Source organism: Beta vulgaris, chromosome 1 (genome assembly GCF_026745355.1).
Source record: "Beta vulgaris subsp. vulgaris cultivar EL10 chromosome 1, EL10.2, whole genome shotgun sequence".
In the NCBI taxonomy this organism is placed as follows: Eukaryota; Viridiplantae; Streptophyta; class Magnoliopsida; order Caryophyllales; family Amaranthaceae; genus Beta; species Beta vulgaris.
The window spans coordinates 6,533,906-6,550,474 of record NC_079202.1 but is presented as its reverse complement, the minus strand read 5'-3'; the positions used below and the strand labels follow the sequence as shown (position 1 = coordinate 6,550,474).

The 16,569-nt window shown below is 38.8% G+C and overlaps 2 protein-coding genes across 2 annotated transcripts; one reads left to right on the top strand and one right to left on the bottom strand.

Annotated features, from left to right (window-relative positions):
- Positions 1-9,568: 9,568 nt before the first annotated feature.
- LOC130589584 (uncharacterized) lies at positions 9,569-10,766 on the bottom strand. Its single transcript, XM_057390896.1, has 2 exons — positions 10,388-10,766; positions 9,569-10,005 (listed from the first exon to the last, which is right to left on the bottom strand). Exons 1-2 carry the CDS (start codon positions 10,764-10,766, stop codon positions 9,569-9,571), a joined length of 816 nt encoding a protein of 271 aa, XP_057246879.1.
- Positions 10,767-15,179: 4,413 nt separating this feature from the next.
- On the top strand, positions 15,180-16,431 carry LOC125498694 (putative ATP synthase protein YMF19). The gene has a single exon (XM_048646949.2). It carries the CDS (start codon positions 15,526-15,528, stop codon positions 16,177-16,179), a length of 654 nt encoding a protein of 217 aa, XP_048502906.1. The 5' UTR covers positions 15,180-15,525; the 3' UTR covers positions 16,180-16,431.
- The last annotated feature ends 138 nt before the right edge of the window (positions 16,432-16,569 follow it).

Sequence of the window (16,569 nt, the reverse complement as noted above, 5' to 3'; positions counted from 1 at the left end):
TGGTGGAAAAGATGGCCTTGGCAGTAGTAATAGTAGCAAGGAAGCTCAGACCATATTTTGATTGTCATCCCATTCAGGTGCTCACCAATCAACCGCTAGAAAAAGCTCTTCAGAAGATGGATAGCTCGGGTCGCTTGTTGAAATGGGCCGTGGAGTTATCTGAGTATGACATACAATACAAACCTAGAACCGCAATCAAAGCTCAAGCCTTGGCAGATTTTGTGGTAGAGGCCGCATATGAAGAAGAGGAAGTAGAGCAAAAAGAAGGCTGGCTATTGGAAGTAGACGGATCTGCCGCTGATAGCGGATCAGGGGCCGGAATAGTCATGACAAGTCCAGAAGGGAACAGTTTCAAGGAAACTCTGACAAAGACCTGGATAAACCATATCCTGAGCTAGCTTCCTTTGCCCTTCACCTAGATGGATGAACTGGATTTGACTTCCTCTTTTTTGAGTGGGAACATCCAGAACTCTAACTAGATCTTAAACTCCAACCCAGAAACAACAGGGTTTACCATTTTTCTTTATTCTGCAATTGAACTTGTTTAAGAACTAGAAATGCAAGGCATGACTGAGAGAAGAAATAGAATTGGATTCGATCCTATGGAATTTGACCCTTTCTCTTGCAGATGCCCTTTCAAGCCGGATTTTTTGAATTTCATTTCCTAGTCAAATACAGAGAAGGGGCTATCAATAAGAAAGCTAGCTTGCAACCAATTATAGTCAAGAGAAAGAATAGAAAGCCTTATCCGCCTATCGACCTTAGCAAGCAAGCTTGATTTACAAATCAAATAGGTAGTTTACTTGCTTACTCAAGAGAGTTAGGATTGAACTATCCTAGCGAGTTTAGCCTTCTTCCCTTGATTCATTCCTTCCTTCAGGCAAGGAGCTAGCTATCGAATAAGGGAGAAGACTGTGATTTGACTTAGCTAGAAGGCCAATATAAATCCTTATCCTAAAAGGCTTCCGCTCCTTCAAAGGCGAGTTTGAAGATAGAGTAGACCTTTGCTCTATGTAAGAAGAAATGGAAGATTCCATATCATTCCTGGTGTACAACACCTCAAAGAAAGCAGGCGCAAAAGGTCAAGAGGATAGGAACGAGCTCTATCTTATGGACATGGCATCGTGAGAGCATCGAGGTCAGCAGCATCTAATCAAATGACTTTTTTCCCTAAAGAGTAAGACGATATGGGAGTGCATTTTTCTGCCCTTCTTCGTATTCTTCGTTATCTGCATGGTACATCATCTCGTGGATTAAAAAATCCTTCTTCATCATCCCATAATGCAAGCAAGCATGTAAGCATGTAAACAACCTTAATGCTTTGTCTGTCGAGGACTCATCGGCTAAGAAAGTGTAAGTGAATTATAGAAGAAGAAGATCGCTTATTTCGAAACCAGAGGTCAAGGGTTTTGTCGCCTCTTTGTACTCTACCAAACCGACAGCCGAAAAATCCTTTCGACATCGTGTCATTATACATAATCTTTCTAGTGATCAACCGCCCTATACAGTTGAGTAGAATAGGAAATAGGAGAACCATCACTATAGCTATAGCAGCTCTAGCCCTTGACTAAAAACCAAGAAAAAGACTAAAAAATGCCTTTTAGCTCTTGTTCGAGTTCTTCCTTGATGACCGGAAGGGGATATTGAAGTATACTCGTAGAATTTCGAGTTGGAACTAACTTATAGTCTTGGTCTCGTCTCACAGCAAGCTGTGTGGTTTAATCCTAACTATAGGTCCTTCATCCATTAGTTGGTATTCCGTTAGCAGTTCACCAAGTGAACGGGTTCAGTAGGGCTCCTTCACGGAGTTAGTGAGGCGACTGAACGAAGGAAAAGTCTCTCCCACTGACTGACGGCGCTCCACTAAGGGACTTCGAGCCAGAAAAAAAAACAAACTGTTTACTGATGGGACGAGACGAAAAAGATCTTTGGCTTTTGAGTATTCACCTTCTTCCCTCCCGACATGATGTCTCCGGTGTTATCGACTTGTTCTCCCGAGAATCGACTTCATTTGGTTTGAAATGGAATCTATTCCGGAAAAAGAGAAAAAAATGATAAGACTGACCGAATTATCATATTATTATTATTATTTCTGATTGAGAAATCGATAAAAAAAGGAAATGGCATCTTGTATTGTATATATGCAAAGTAATCCGGATTAGGGATAAGCAGTTTTGCAAGAGGTCCCTATGAGACAGGTCTGGGTCAGAGTCGCTCAGAATAAATTAGGAGGATCCTAAATATGATATGGGGATATAGGGCTCATCAGCTAATGGAGAAGTTGATTTACAAGCGACCATTTATATTATATAAAGTACGAACGAAAGCTAAGACCTTTCCCCAACTGGTTCGTTTACTTCGAGAGAGAGAAAACTATTCCTACAGCTTTTTTTAGAATACAATACAGAGCTTGAGCCTGACAATAAGCTTGACTTCAAAGACTTTAAAGAAATTTCTCTATGATATGCTTTCTAGGAAGTAGAAGTCCTAGAACCCTTTACCGTGACGGAAGAAAGACGAATCTTTGTACATTCCACATCAAACTCATCGTATTGAGAGTTCCATCCCAACCCATCATATTCAGCATGTCCGTGTAAAACCAACCAGTTCTAGCAGTATAAAAAAAACTGGATATCAAAGACGCGAGTCAACCTCCTTTTTATCTCCTTTTAGTGTTAGTGGCCAAAATTCTCCTTGCCTTTCATTGTTTGATCGAGCTGATAGCGTGCATGGCCTTGAGCGAGTGTATTGACTATAGAGCATACCAACACCGAGCATATAGGCTTGTAAGTGAGAAAGTGAGCATACTAACACCGAGCATATGGCCACGTATTTCTTATCTTTTTCTTTGGCTAGTCCCCGAAAAAGCTTGTTTTTTGAGAAAGTTGGGATTCTCTTCCTGATTTGTTCGCTTCTTGATATAGTCAAAGTAGACTCAGTGGCTGTTTCTAAGGAAGATCGAGGAGGACCGCTGGTGTCTCGACGACTAAGGGAGAAGAAGCAAGTGTCAGCTTCATTGTGCGTTCCGGTTTGGGTATTCTTTTTTTTAATGGATGGACTATCGCGATGGTACAACAACCTTCGCTCTAGTCGACTCTTAGAAATTAGCCTTTTCGGGGAGTTGGTTTTAGTGGTCCAACCTGGTATATGTTATAAAATGAATCTTTTCAGTCTCAGCTCCTTACCTATCCATTGAATGTCAGGCCATATACCTTCTCTCTTGCTTCCATGTTCCGTCTACGCCGACAAGGCATTAGCCTCTTCGAAAGAAAGGAAGATGGATGCCCAAACCCTCTATTCCACTTTTGTATGTATAGCTGTAGGATTGAACAATCCGCTTCTTCCGCCCACCAACCCTTGATGAGCTAGCCGAGCAGATTTAAGGGATTCCGCTTGAAGAAGATGAAAGAGCAGAAGCTTGGAGAGAAATATGAAAGTTCTTTCTTTCACCTGGCTTGAGGAAATGACCTGACTTCCGGATCTCCTAAAACCAAACAGTATTCCGGATCAAGAGTGTTTGTGTCAAAATAAAAGTTGGAATCGCTTCAAGCACACTACTAAGAATGAATACGATCGGCAGGCGTAGGACAGGAAGAGCAGAACGCATCTTTCACGGATTTTATAACACCCCTGAATTTCGAGTGGTTAATTCAATTAAATAATATGAAAATTCTATAGAAAATTCGGCAGAGTTCCGTTTGAAAAATGGACTGCCTAAAATTTAATTTAGGACTGGCGTCCGAATTTTAAACCTGTTTCAACAAATCAGCAATCCAAAATCCAAATTCCCAACAACTCCACCCATTTCAAATACCAACGAAATTCCTGTATAACTACTCGAAATCCAAACGTGTTATTCCACGATTATTACGAGAATAATCGCTAAGGAAGAACTACCTGCACCAAAACTAATTAAAGTTTATTTTAAACTATTACAACCCACCGAATAAAGATTTAGGTGGATTAATATTTACAACCCTAAGTCTCAAAATATTGATTATATATAAGAAATGCACCAGAACAGAACTATTATAATTATATTTACGCAAAACTAGTGGACGTTGCTCTCCGCCCATACCCCGACTCTAAGCCTTCATGTACCTGCATATATCAAGCATGTAGTATCAGCCAAACAGGCTGAGCAAGATTCAATACTGTAAAGCCAAATACATATGCAGGTAGGATGCATTAATTATATCCTACAAATCATTCACTTTTGCAATCCCAATACTAAATAAAACATTGTAAAACATTTTTCTTCATTTCTTTTCCAAACCAAATACTTTTCTATTTTCTCTGCTAAACCGTTTCTTTCAGAATCTTAGAATCATAAATCTATGGAATGGAACGAACTTTATTTCCCATTGGGCTAGCTAGGCCCTCCGGGTAACTATTAGACAAAGACCCCTAGTGTGCACACCCCACAAACGGTCAAACCGTAGCAGAAGATCTAAGTCTGAGGTACTGATCAACGTACCCCCAACTATTCTGTAATGTCGAGACGATCCCGACAAAGTTCCAATTCCTTGAGACACCATAAAGGCAATCCCAACCAGTTTAAAAACATAAAACTATCCATAAATCTTTTCTGTAACTATTTTATAATTCAAGGTTTGAAAACAAACTATCCGTATTAGGAGGAACATCCTCCTATTCAAACCAATCTCAACTCAAGAGAGATACATACCTTTATAATCGTTTCTCGTAAATATGAAATTTTAGTTGAAATCTTATCTTTTGTAGACCTTTCTTGTAACTATTAAAGATTTAAGTAAGGAATCTTACCTTTTAAACTATATCAAACCAACTAGCTCAGTCAATACGGCTCCTCAATGAAACCGGAATCTACAATATAAATGTGTGTACTTCGTAAGTAAAAGACTTGGATACAACTAACTCTAGTTCACAAAGCCATCAACCTTTTTAATTTCACATAAAACATCAAACAAACATATCATGTTCTTTACCATATAAATGACTTTCATGTTCTTATAACGTCTAACTCAAACCGTCTAACTAAAACCCTTACCAAATTAATCAAAATCATCTTACTTTATATAAAATCAACATTAAAGAATCATATGTTCATATGGTAACTCAAAAGTTCATTATGAAGCAATTATATAAAAGTAGAGTTTTAAATCAACTATAAAAATATGAAATTTGAACAGAAACTTAATATGAGCATAACTTTCTCCTACGAAGTCCAAATCAAGCGTTTCTTGAGCCTATCTTGAGTAAAATTTCAATACGAACAACTTTTGTGAAATAGTATTTTTGCTAAAAATGCCGATAAATTGCCTAAAAATGCAAAATACGAACCTGAACTGGTAATTCTACGAATTACAGCACACTATATTCAATTCACTTGAACATTAAAAGCTTCCTACTATTCTAAACTAACTATTAAACTCATGAATGAACATTCAACTCAATAAATTCCACACCCAAACTCTAAAATCAAAAACCCCAATTCAATTTCAATCTAAAAACCCTAACTTCATAATTTTTAAAAGAAAACTTAAATTAGTTGAGGAATTCATCTTACCCACTAATATAGAAGATTGGGGATGAGAAATAACTTGCAAACGCCCCTAATTCGAGCACCAAATGCTCCAAATTACAGCAACGACCCCCCTTTTCTTCCTTGCGCCGCCTACTTCTATGGTGTCACCTCTAGTGGCGGTGTGGTTGTGTCGTCGGCAACTGGTGGTTGTGTGATGAAGGAAGAATTTTGAGAGAGAAAATGGTGAAGAGGTGAAGATGGTGAAGTGGTGAAGCACCGTTTTGAATGTCTTCTTTTGTAGTGTTTTTATTTTTTTTTCTTTCCTTTTCTTTTCTTGTTTTATTTTTCCCTTTTCCCCCTTACATATATGATATTTCCTCTTATTACTATTATTAGTTAAATTACTTACTAAACTTGTCCCACTATAAGCATATAAATTATTTACAAAATAATTCCTAAAGATAAATGAATTTAATTATTAAATAAACTAAAATATATAATATAGTTAATAAATAAATAATAAACTGTTTCAAAAATCGGGGTGTTACAATCTACCCCCTTAAAATAAGTTTCGTCCTCGAAACTTGAAACAATTCTTAAACTCGTAGCGAAAATCCTATCACTTACTTTAGCTCATTAACTTTACATGTTTAGCCAACTATCTATTATTAAAGTACGAAAGATAATAACTATATAGTATCAAACTTGCACATAAACTATCTCACTAGCATACTCTCAACATGCCATTAACTTTCAGTAGATCAAACACTTAATACAAGTCAAAATTATCTTTAAATACTAAGAATTGAAATGAAATCATACTAATTCCACCCTCCCTAAAAAAATTAGTTACGTCCTCGTAACTATAAGCGTACCTATTGAAATAGGTGGGGATATTGAGCTCGCATCGCATCCTCGGATTCCCAACTAAGTTCATCGTCCTTGTGGTTCGACCACAATACTTTCACCAGTTTAACTTCTCCATTCCGAGTTGCTCGAACTTTACTATCAAGAATTTTCATAGGGACCTCAACATATGAAAGGTTATCTTCTAGTTGCAATTCATCAGGTGTGAGTACAGTGAGGGTCACTAATGTAGCGACGAAGTTGAGAAATATGGAAAACGTTGTGAACTCGAGCTATCTCTGGAGGTAATGCCAATCTATAGGCAACTTCACCTATCCTTTCTAGGATCTCATACGGTCCGATGAATTAGGGCTTAACTTTCCCTTCATCCCGAATCGCATTACTCCCTTTATAGGAGAAACTTTCAAGAGTACTTTCTCACCGACTTCAAACTCTGCATGTCGTCTGTATTTATCAGCATAACTTTTCTGTCTATCTTGTGCCGCTTTCATTTTCTGTTGTATCAGTTTTACTTGTTCTACAGTTTCTTGGATCATTTCAGGGCCAAGAACACAAGATTCACCAATATCACTCCAACAAAGAGGACTACGACACTTGCGGCCATACAAGGCTTCATATGGGGCCATTCCTATTGAAGAATGATAGCTATTATTATACGAGAATTCTATCAAGTCCAGTCTATCTTCCCACGAGCCTTGAAATTCTAAGGCACATGCCCTCAACATGTCCTCGAGTGTTTGGATTGTGCGCTCTGTCTGACCATCAGTAGCAGGATGAAATGATGTACTCATTTTCAACTGTGTCCCTAAGGCTTCTTGAAGCTTCTGCCAAAAATTAGATAAGAATCTACTATCTCTATCGGACACAATGTCCTTTGGCACACCATGTAAGCGCAAAACATTCTTCCTATATGCATCGGCTAGCTTTTGATGTTTCCATGTATCTTTCATTGGTACGAAATGGGCAGACTTGGTGAGTCGGTCCACAATGACCCAAATCATGTTATTACCATTAGGTGTTCTTGGAAGTCCAGATATAAAATCCATAGAAATTGAGTCCCACTTCCACATTGGAATCTCCAAAGGCTGAATCTCGCCTTGAGGTCTCTTGTGCTCAAACTTGACTTTTTGGCAAGTCAAGCACTTGGAAACATACTCGGCGACCTGTTGCTTCATGTGAGGCCACCAAAAGGTGATTTTGAGGTCTTTATACAACTTGTCACCTCCTGGATGTACCGAATATGGAGTCAAATGAGCTTCATCTAAGATTTTCTTCTTCAGGTCAGGTATGTCAGGAACACACCACCTATTCTTATAACGAAGACTCCCATCTGCATGGATCTTAAAATAAGCATCTTCAGTATCTTGAACCTCTTCCATCTTTTTCTTCAGAAGTGCATCAGTAGCTTGGTTCTCCTTAATCTCATCGTACACATCTGGTTGCAATGTAAGGGAGTTAAGCTGTGCTCCAACTCGGACAAGTTCGACACCAAAATTCTGAAATTCATCTCTAAGTAATCTTCTCGAAAGTGTTGTGTACAATGAGTGAGAAGATTTCCTGCTAAGCGCATCAGCGACAACATTGGCCTTGCCTTCATGGTATTGAATCTCCATATCGTAATCCTTAATCAGCTCTAACCATCTTCTTTGTCTCATGTTCAACTCTTTTTGCGTGAAGATATACTTGAGGCTTTTATGATCAGAGTATATTTTGAATGAAGTACCAAGCAAATAGTGACGCCAAATTTTAAGAGCAAAGACTACAGCAGCTAATTCAAGATCATGTGTGGGGTAGTTCGCCTCATGAACTTTTAATTGTCTAGACGCATAAGCTACAACTTTCCGTTTCTGCATAAGCACACATCCAAGGCCATTTCTCGAAGCATCTGTATACACCTCGTAGTCTTGATCCCCATTAGGTAAAGTTAAGACTGGAGCTGTAGTAAGACGCTCCTTCAACGTCTGAAAAGCCTTCTCACAATCATCATTCCATTCATACTTGGTGCACTTCTTCATCAACTATTTTGGAAAAATCTTTCACGAATCTCCTATAGTAGCCGGCTAGACCAAGGAAGCTGCGAATTTCAGTCACATTCTTCGGAGTAGACCATTCAGAAACCGCTTGAATTTTAGATGGATCAACTGAAACACCCTCCTTAGAAATGATATGACCCAGAAAAGCCACTTTCTCGAGCCAGAATTCACATTTGGAGAACTTTGCATACAAGTGATTTTCTCTCAGTATTTGCAAAACAGCACGGAGGTGCTCTTCATGTTCACTCGCATTCTTTGAATAAATCAATATATCATCAATAAAAACAACAACGAATTTATCCAAATAAGCTCTGAATACCCTGTTCATTAAATCCATGAACACCGCTGGAGCATTAGTCAAGCCAAAGGGCATAACTGTAAACTCATAGTGTCCATAACGGGTACGAAAAGCTGTCTTTGGGATATCTTTATCTGCAACACGAAGCTGATGGTAACCTGATCTCAAGTCGATCTTAGAGAATACTCCTGCACCGGCCAACTGATCAAACAAGTCATCTATCCTTGGCAATGGATACTTGTTTTTCACAGTGACGTTATTGAGTTCTCTGTAGTCAATACATAATCGTAGGGTACCATCCTTCTTCTTCACGAAAAGAACTGGTGCACCCCAAGGTGATACACTAGGTCGAATGTAGCCTTTATCTAGCAACTCTTCTAATTGAGTTTTCAGTTCTCTCATCTCAGCAGGCGCCATTCGATAAGGTGGCTTAGATATAGGTCCCATTCCAGGTACCAAATCGATGTTAAATTCCACATCACGCTTTGGAGGCATATTAAGAATATCATCTGGAAACACATCTTGATACTCATTCACAACTGGGACATCTCCGAGCTGTGGTCTTTCCTTACTAGTATCATGAATATGGCAAAGGTACATAGGGCATCCCTTCCTTAAATAAGACTTAATGTAAGAGCAGAAATAATCTTCACTGGACGGCGACTATAAAGCACATGAACACCCTTATGACTCTCTATTGTTACTTTTTTTTCGGACAGTCTATCTTGGCTTTATACTTTTCTAGCCAGTCCATCCCTAGTATTATATCAAAATCTTTCAAAGGAAAAACTATTAGGTCAGCGAATAAGGTAGTTTCACCATAAGCTATAGGGACATCTAAATACATCCTATTACACGTGACACTTAGACCAGAAGGAACGAAATATCGGCCTCACAAGGTGTGACACTTTCTAAGTTTAACCTTTTTGCAAAAGTTTCAGATATAAATGAATGTGATGCACCTGAATCAAATAGAACGTAGGCAGGTGTAAAATAGATAGAGAAAGTACCGGTCACTGCATTCCCCTGGTTATCTGCATCTGCTTGCTTAAGATGATTAAGGTTGCCCGTGTTCTTTTTCTCAAGACTTCTCTTAGCCTGAGCAGCATTAGCCGTTCCTGCGCTACGATTTGTAGCTGCAGAAGTAGTTGGGCGATTACTAGCTGTACTAGCAGTGGGTGTCCTCAACACCTCATAATTGCGGCCAATCTTAGCATCAGGGTTAGTGAAACACTCATAAGCTCTATGCCCCTCCTTCTTGCAATAATTACACGTCACCTTATTGCCTTCACAATCCCTCCCTGGATGATTGTTTTCACATCTTTTGCAGAAATAACGACGAACAGGTCCTGGGTTGTTTTGGATTGAGATTGGCTCTGGGCTTGGCTACGGGGCTGAAACGAACTCTGAGCACTCCTTGAGGCTTGTTGACTCTGACCTCCTCTATTGAAGTTACCCCTAAGACCCCGATTATCAAAGTTTCTGCTCTTGTTTTGACTAAAGTTATTACCCTTATCCCATTGTTGGGTACTTTCTTTTGTAGGAGCTTTCATCTTTTCTGCGGCTTTCCTTCTCTCCTTGATTCTCTCGGCATTGCTAGCACGAGTATAAACTTCGTTCAAGGTCGTGAAGTCGGCCGCTCCCATATTGCTAAGAAGTTCAAGATCAAGTTTTTCCTCGAACCTCTGAGCTCTTTCTTGTTCATTTGGGACCAATTCAGGCACAAAACGAGACAACTCAAGGTATTGGTATAAAAGTCTTGGACAGACATATCTCCTTGCTCCAGCTGTTCAAACTCAGATCTCTTCCTTTTCCTCATATGAGGTGGGAAGAACTCAGCGCGTAGCGCCTTCTTGAACTCTTTCCAACCAAATTCCTTTGTCTCCACCTCCTCAAAACCATCCTCATCGTATGTGACTTTGGTGGTAAAATTATCTTTGTTGTTGGTCCACCAGATATCAGCATCTTCAGTGAGATGGTAGGCTGCGGAGTCTACTCTCATCTCTTCAGGGACCTGGAGAGTGACGAAGATCTTGTCAAACTCTCTAATCCAATTCTCCATCTTCACGGGGTCGCCTTTTCCATCATACTTAGGCGGCTTCTTCCCGTCAATTGCTTTATGCACAGCAGCAACTTCAGTGATAGCTACTTTGCTAGTGCTAGTAGTAGAGCTCGTGCTTCCGCTAGCAATTGCACAGCCTCAGTCATGGCCTTATTAGACTCGGCCATCTGGCGCATCAAAGCGCGCATCTCTGATGATTTACTTCTTTCGCGCTTGTGCATCTTGTAAGCACTACATAAGGTAAAAGAACTTGAATCTCGATAAAACACGAGTATAACACATTGATTGTCATAAAAGAATATTAACTCTTAAATCACGATTACAAAAACAATCACATAATTAATGTAAGCATATAAACAACACAGAATATACACTTCCCGTGTATAACCCATCTCACTTTCTCACCTCGGCTTGTCAAAATTTTAGTTTCCTATCATCTCTAACTTAACCCAGTCCTTTATTAACCTAGGCTCTGATACCAACTATAACACCCCTGAATTTCGAGTGATTAATTCAATTAAATAATATTAAAATTCTATAGAAAATTCGGCAGAGTTCCGTTTGAAAAATGGACTGCCTAAAATTTAATTTAGGACTGGCGTCCGAATTTTAAACCTGTTTCAACAAATCAGCAATCCAAAATCCAAATTCCCAACAACTCCACCCATTTCAAATACCAACGAAATTCCTGTATAACTACTCGAAATCCAAACGTGTTATTCCACGATTATTACGAGAATAATCGCTAAGGAAGAACTACCTGCACCAAAACTAATTAAAGTTATTTTAAACTATTACAACCCAACCGAATAAAGATTTAGGTGGATTAATATTTACAACCCTAAGTCTCAAAATATTGATTATATATAAGAAATGCACCAGAACAGAACTATTATAATTATATTTACGCAAAACTAGTGGACGTTGCTCTCCGCCCATACCCCGACTCTAAGCCTTCATGTACCTGCATATATCAAGCATGTAGTATCAGCCAAACAGGCTGAGCAAGATTCAATACTGTAAAGCCAAATACATATGCAGGTAGGATGCATTAATTATATCCTACAAATCATTCACTTTTGCAATCCCAATACTAAATAAAACATTGTAAAACATTTTTCTTCATTTCTTTTCCAAACCAAATACTTTTCTATTTTCTTTGCTAAAACGTTTCTTTCAGAATCTTAGAATCATAAATCTATGGAATGGAACGAACTTTATTTCCCATTGGGCTAGCTAGGCCCTCCGGTAACTATTAGACAAAGACCCCTAGTGTGCACACCCCACAAACGGTCAAACCGTAGCAGAAGATCTAAGTCTGAGGTACTGATCAACGTACCCCCAACTATTCTGTAATGTCGAGACGATCCCGACAAAGTTCCAATTCCTTGAGACACCATAAAGGCAATCCCAACCAGTTTAAAAACATAAAACTATCCATAAATCTTTTCTGTAACTATTTATAATTCAAGGTTTGAAAACAAACTATCCGTATTAGGAGGAACATCCTCCTATTCAAACCAATCTCAACTCAAGAGAGATACACTTTATAATCGTTTCTCGTAAATATGAAATTTTAGTTGAAATCTTATCTTTTGTAGACCTTTCTTGTAACTATTAAAGATTTAAGTAAGGAATCTTACCTTTTAAACTATATCAAACCAACTAGCTCAGTCAATACGGCTCCTCAATGAAACCGGAATCTACAATATAAATGTGTGTACTTCGTAAGTAAAAGACTTGGATACAACTAACTCTAGTTCACAAAGCCATCAACCTTTTAATTTCACATAAAACATCAAACAAACATATCATGTTCTTTACCATATAAATGACTTTCATGTTCTAACGTCTAACTCAAACCGTCTAACTAAAACCCTTACCAAATTAATCAAAATCATCTTACTTTATATAAAATCAACATTAAAGAATCATATGTTCATATGGTAACTCAAAAGTTCATTATGAAGCAATTATATGAAAAGTAGAGTTTTAAATCAACTATATAAAATATGAAATTTGAACAGAAACTTAATATGAGCATAACTTTCTCCTACGAAGTCCAAATCAAGCGTTTCTTGAGCCTATCTTGAGTAAAATTTCAATACGAACAACTTTTGTGAAATAGTATTTTTGCTAAAAATGCCGTAAACTGCCTAAAAACGCAAAATACGAACCTGAACTGGTAATTCTACGAATTACAGCACACTATATTCAATTCACTTGAACATTAACAAGCTTCCTACTATTCTAAACTAACTATTAAACTCATGAATGAACATTCAACTCAATAAATTCCACACCCAAACTCTAAAATCAAAAACCCCAATTCAATTTCAATCTAAAAACCCTAACTTCATAATTTTTAAAAGAAAACTTAAATTAGTTGAGGAATTCATCTTACCCACTAATATAGAATATTGGGGATGAGAAATAACTTGCAAACGCCCCTAATTCGAGCACCAAATGCTCCAAATTACAGCAACGACGACCCCCCTTTTCTTCCTTGCGCCGCCTACTTCTATGGTGTCACCTCTAGTGGCGGTTGTGGTTGTGTCGTCGGCAACGGTGGTGTTGTGTGATGAAGGAGATAGATTTTGAGAGAAGAAGAAATGGTGAAGAGGTGAAGATGGTGAAGATGGTGAAGCACCGTTTGATGTGTTCTTTGTGTTGTTTTTTTTTTTTTCTTTCCTTTTTCTTTTCTTGTTTTATTTTTCCCTTTTCCCCTTCTTAGTGATATTTCCTCTTATTACTATTATTAGTTAAATTACTTACTAAACTTGTCCCACTATAAACATATAAATATATTTACAAAATAATTCCTAAAGATAAATGAATTTAATTATTAAATAAACTAAAATATATAATATAGTTAATAAAATAAATAATAAATTGTTTCAAAAATCGGGGTGTTACTGATTTGATGATAGCTCGTGCAATCAACGAAAAAAGCCTTCTCCATACTTGTTCCAAGTAAGTGAATTGGCATTACCTTAGTAAGCTAGCTTTCTAAGCTAAGCAAGCCTGGTTCTCCAGGTACTGCGGTAGGACGTGGATCGATCATGACGAGAATGGGCTTTTCCGTAATGTAATAGAAGAATCACAGTTCTCTCTATAGACTAGAGACTATCTACTTTGAGAATCTCATACTTAATAGCTTATTGATTGCGTGCGTGCTGTGAAAGTTTCAAATTGATGAAGGTGGGGTCATGGATGGAAGAATTGGGCTCGAGTCCCATAGCCCCGACGCGGCTCCCCCTGCGCCTGTGGAACAAGTTATCCCACCTTTACTAGGTGACCCTGAGAGAATAGCTGCGTGACCGGCTCGGGATCAATTGTTTAATGGACGAGGAGTAGGAGGGAAGAACGAAATTCATGCTAGGTTGTGAGGGAATGCCTTCTTACTCTTGGAGAATCAACTGATAGTCTTTTCGACGAATCCACTGCTTGAGAATCTATCCCTTTTTTACCGAAACGGACATCCATATAAGAGTCTAAGGAATATGCCCACAATCGGGCGATAGACAAATATAATCCTACCAAACTTAGAGAAAGTCTTATTGCCCTAGAAGCCAAAACTCTTAACTAACTCTTAGGCGAAAGGCTTCCATGCTGAAGAGCCTGGTATGAAAGAAAGCTAGAACTCCGAGTACAGACAGAGAGAGGGAGATATTGTCTTATATAAAATAGGCTGTTAGGAAGAATCAGCTGCAGATGTTAGAAAGTGAACTGTACTGCTGCATTCCGTAGAATTCCGGGAATTGGAACTGGCAAAAGAGGAGACTTTTGCATACCTTACTTACTACGAGACTTTCGAAAGACCAACTCTTTTCGGGTATTCGTTGGACTGGCTGAAAGAGGATGACTCCGCTGACCACTTGTACCTTTCTGTCGAGCCTTCCCCTAGCCCACTGGACTTTCAAACAGGAAAAAAAGAACAGGAACTTTCACGCGAGACTGACTAGATAATAAAGCTTGAAACTAGAGCGAAGCAACTCGACTAAATCATAGGTTAGCTTCCTTAGAAGGTTCAACTAGCGCTTAGAGTTCGGTGCGAGGATCAACTCCGTACCCTTCCTTCAGATATTGACTGCTTTGCACGAGCTGAGACAGTGTAGATAGATCCGGATAAGGCAAAGACCACATTCCTACTGCTATAACTAAGACTGGAAATTCCCTCAAAGAAAAACAGACTTATTGTTGCATCGATCGATTGGCTTAGAAGTTGGAACCTTCTTTTCTCAACTCAAATGCTTTGAGTTTAAGTTAGTGTTCATTGCTTACTTGTAAATAGATATTAGAATTTTCTCCTAAGTGGGATAGAAGGAAGATAATAGCGGATTTCCCACAAAATGAATTCTACCAAAGGATTCTCCTTTGAATTAGACCGCCCGCGACCTATGTCAATCAAAGGAATGAATGGTTGACAGGCGATGGATAAAAAGAAGTGGAAGAAAGATGTGCGATTACCACTTCGATTAAAGAGTAAGGTACTTTCTACTTGAACTTCTAAGGTAATGCCAATTTGCTTAAGGGAGGTTCTTACTTGACTTAGGTGTGAAGATACCAGTACATACAAAGATAGAGGTAGCTTAGCTCCTTCGACGAGTTGGCTAGACTCTTATCGAAATTGCGTATATAAAGAAAAAGAGATTCTGAATGAATTGCGCGGTAAATGTTTTTGACTGAACCTCCCGTTGTTCTCTCTCCGATAGCACGCAGCCGATAAGAGAGACAGATAGAAAGTGTGCAGTGAAGGATGTTTCGTTGTAACCAGTCTTTCTTGGAAAAAGGGCTCAAACAATGCCTGTCCCATGCGTTGTTGGTCAACAACCAACCACCTATACAGACTTTAACCACCATTTCTAGAGGCTTGACGGAGTTCAGCTGTCTGGAGGGAAGAATTCAAAATCAAAACGTTCTTATGCCTCAACTGGATCAATTTACTTATTTCACACAATTCTTCTGGTCATGCCTTTTCTTCTTGACTTTCTATATTCTAATATGCAATGATAGAGATGGAGTACTTGGGATCAGCAGAATTCTAAAACTACGAAATCAACTGCTTTCACACCGGGGGAACAACATCCAAAGCAAGGACCCAAACAGTTTGCAAGATATCTTGAGAAAGGGTTTTAACACAGGTGTATCCTATATGTACTCTAGTTTATTCGAAGTATCCCAATGGTGTAAGGCCGTCGACTTATTTGGAAAAAGGAAGAAAATCACTTTGATCTCTTGTTTCGGAGAAATAAGTGGCTCACGAGGAATGGAAAGAAACATATTCTATTTGATCTCGAAGTCTTCATATAGCACTTCTTCCAATCCTGGATGGGTGATCACTTGTAAGAATGACATAATGCTAATCCATGTTCTACACGGCCAAGAAAGTGGGAAAATAGAAAGATGTTAATAACCATCATAGTAGGCATTTTGCTCTTAGTTGTTATTTATTTTCAATATTATCACCTTACAACCCAAAAGAAGACAGGAATTTTGTGGTTTGTAAACGATCTGATAGGTTCCCCCTCATTCTTCCTTTTCTTTCTCTTACTACTAGTATATAATGTGGACGTGGCTTGGGCAAATAGCGCAGGGGTCCCTTATGACCCCGTGAGTGCGAGGGAGTGGCTCGAACAAACCCGGATCAATGCTAATCAGTTAGCACTAGAGGGGCCGCCAGCGCCCGTTTTTGTTCCGGAAATTCCTGAATTGGCGCATTCCTTAATTCACGACGAGCTGAGACGAGCGCAACTTTATAATAGGCTCGCTCCGCATTCGTTCGTAAATCAGTTTTCCCTAT

Coding starts and splice junctions, on each gene's coding strand:
- LOC130589584 (XM_057390896.1), bottom strand. CDS start 10,766: ATGGAGAATTGGATTAGAGAGTTTGACAAGATCTTCGTCACTCTCCAG. Junction 10,006..10,387: donor GAACAAGAAAGAGCTCAGAG/GTTCGAGGAAAA, acceptor ACAATCATCCAG/GGAGGGATTGTGAAGGCAAT.
- LOC125498694 (XM_048646949.2), top strand. CDS start 15,526: ATGTTTCGTTGTAACCAGTCTTTCTTGGAAAAAGGGCTCAAACAATGC.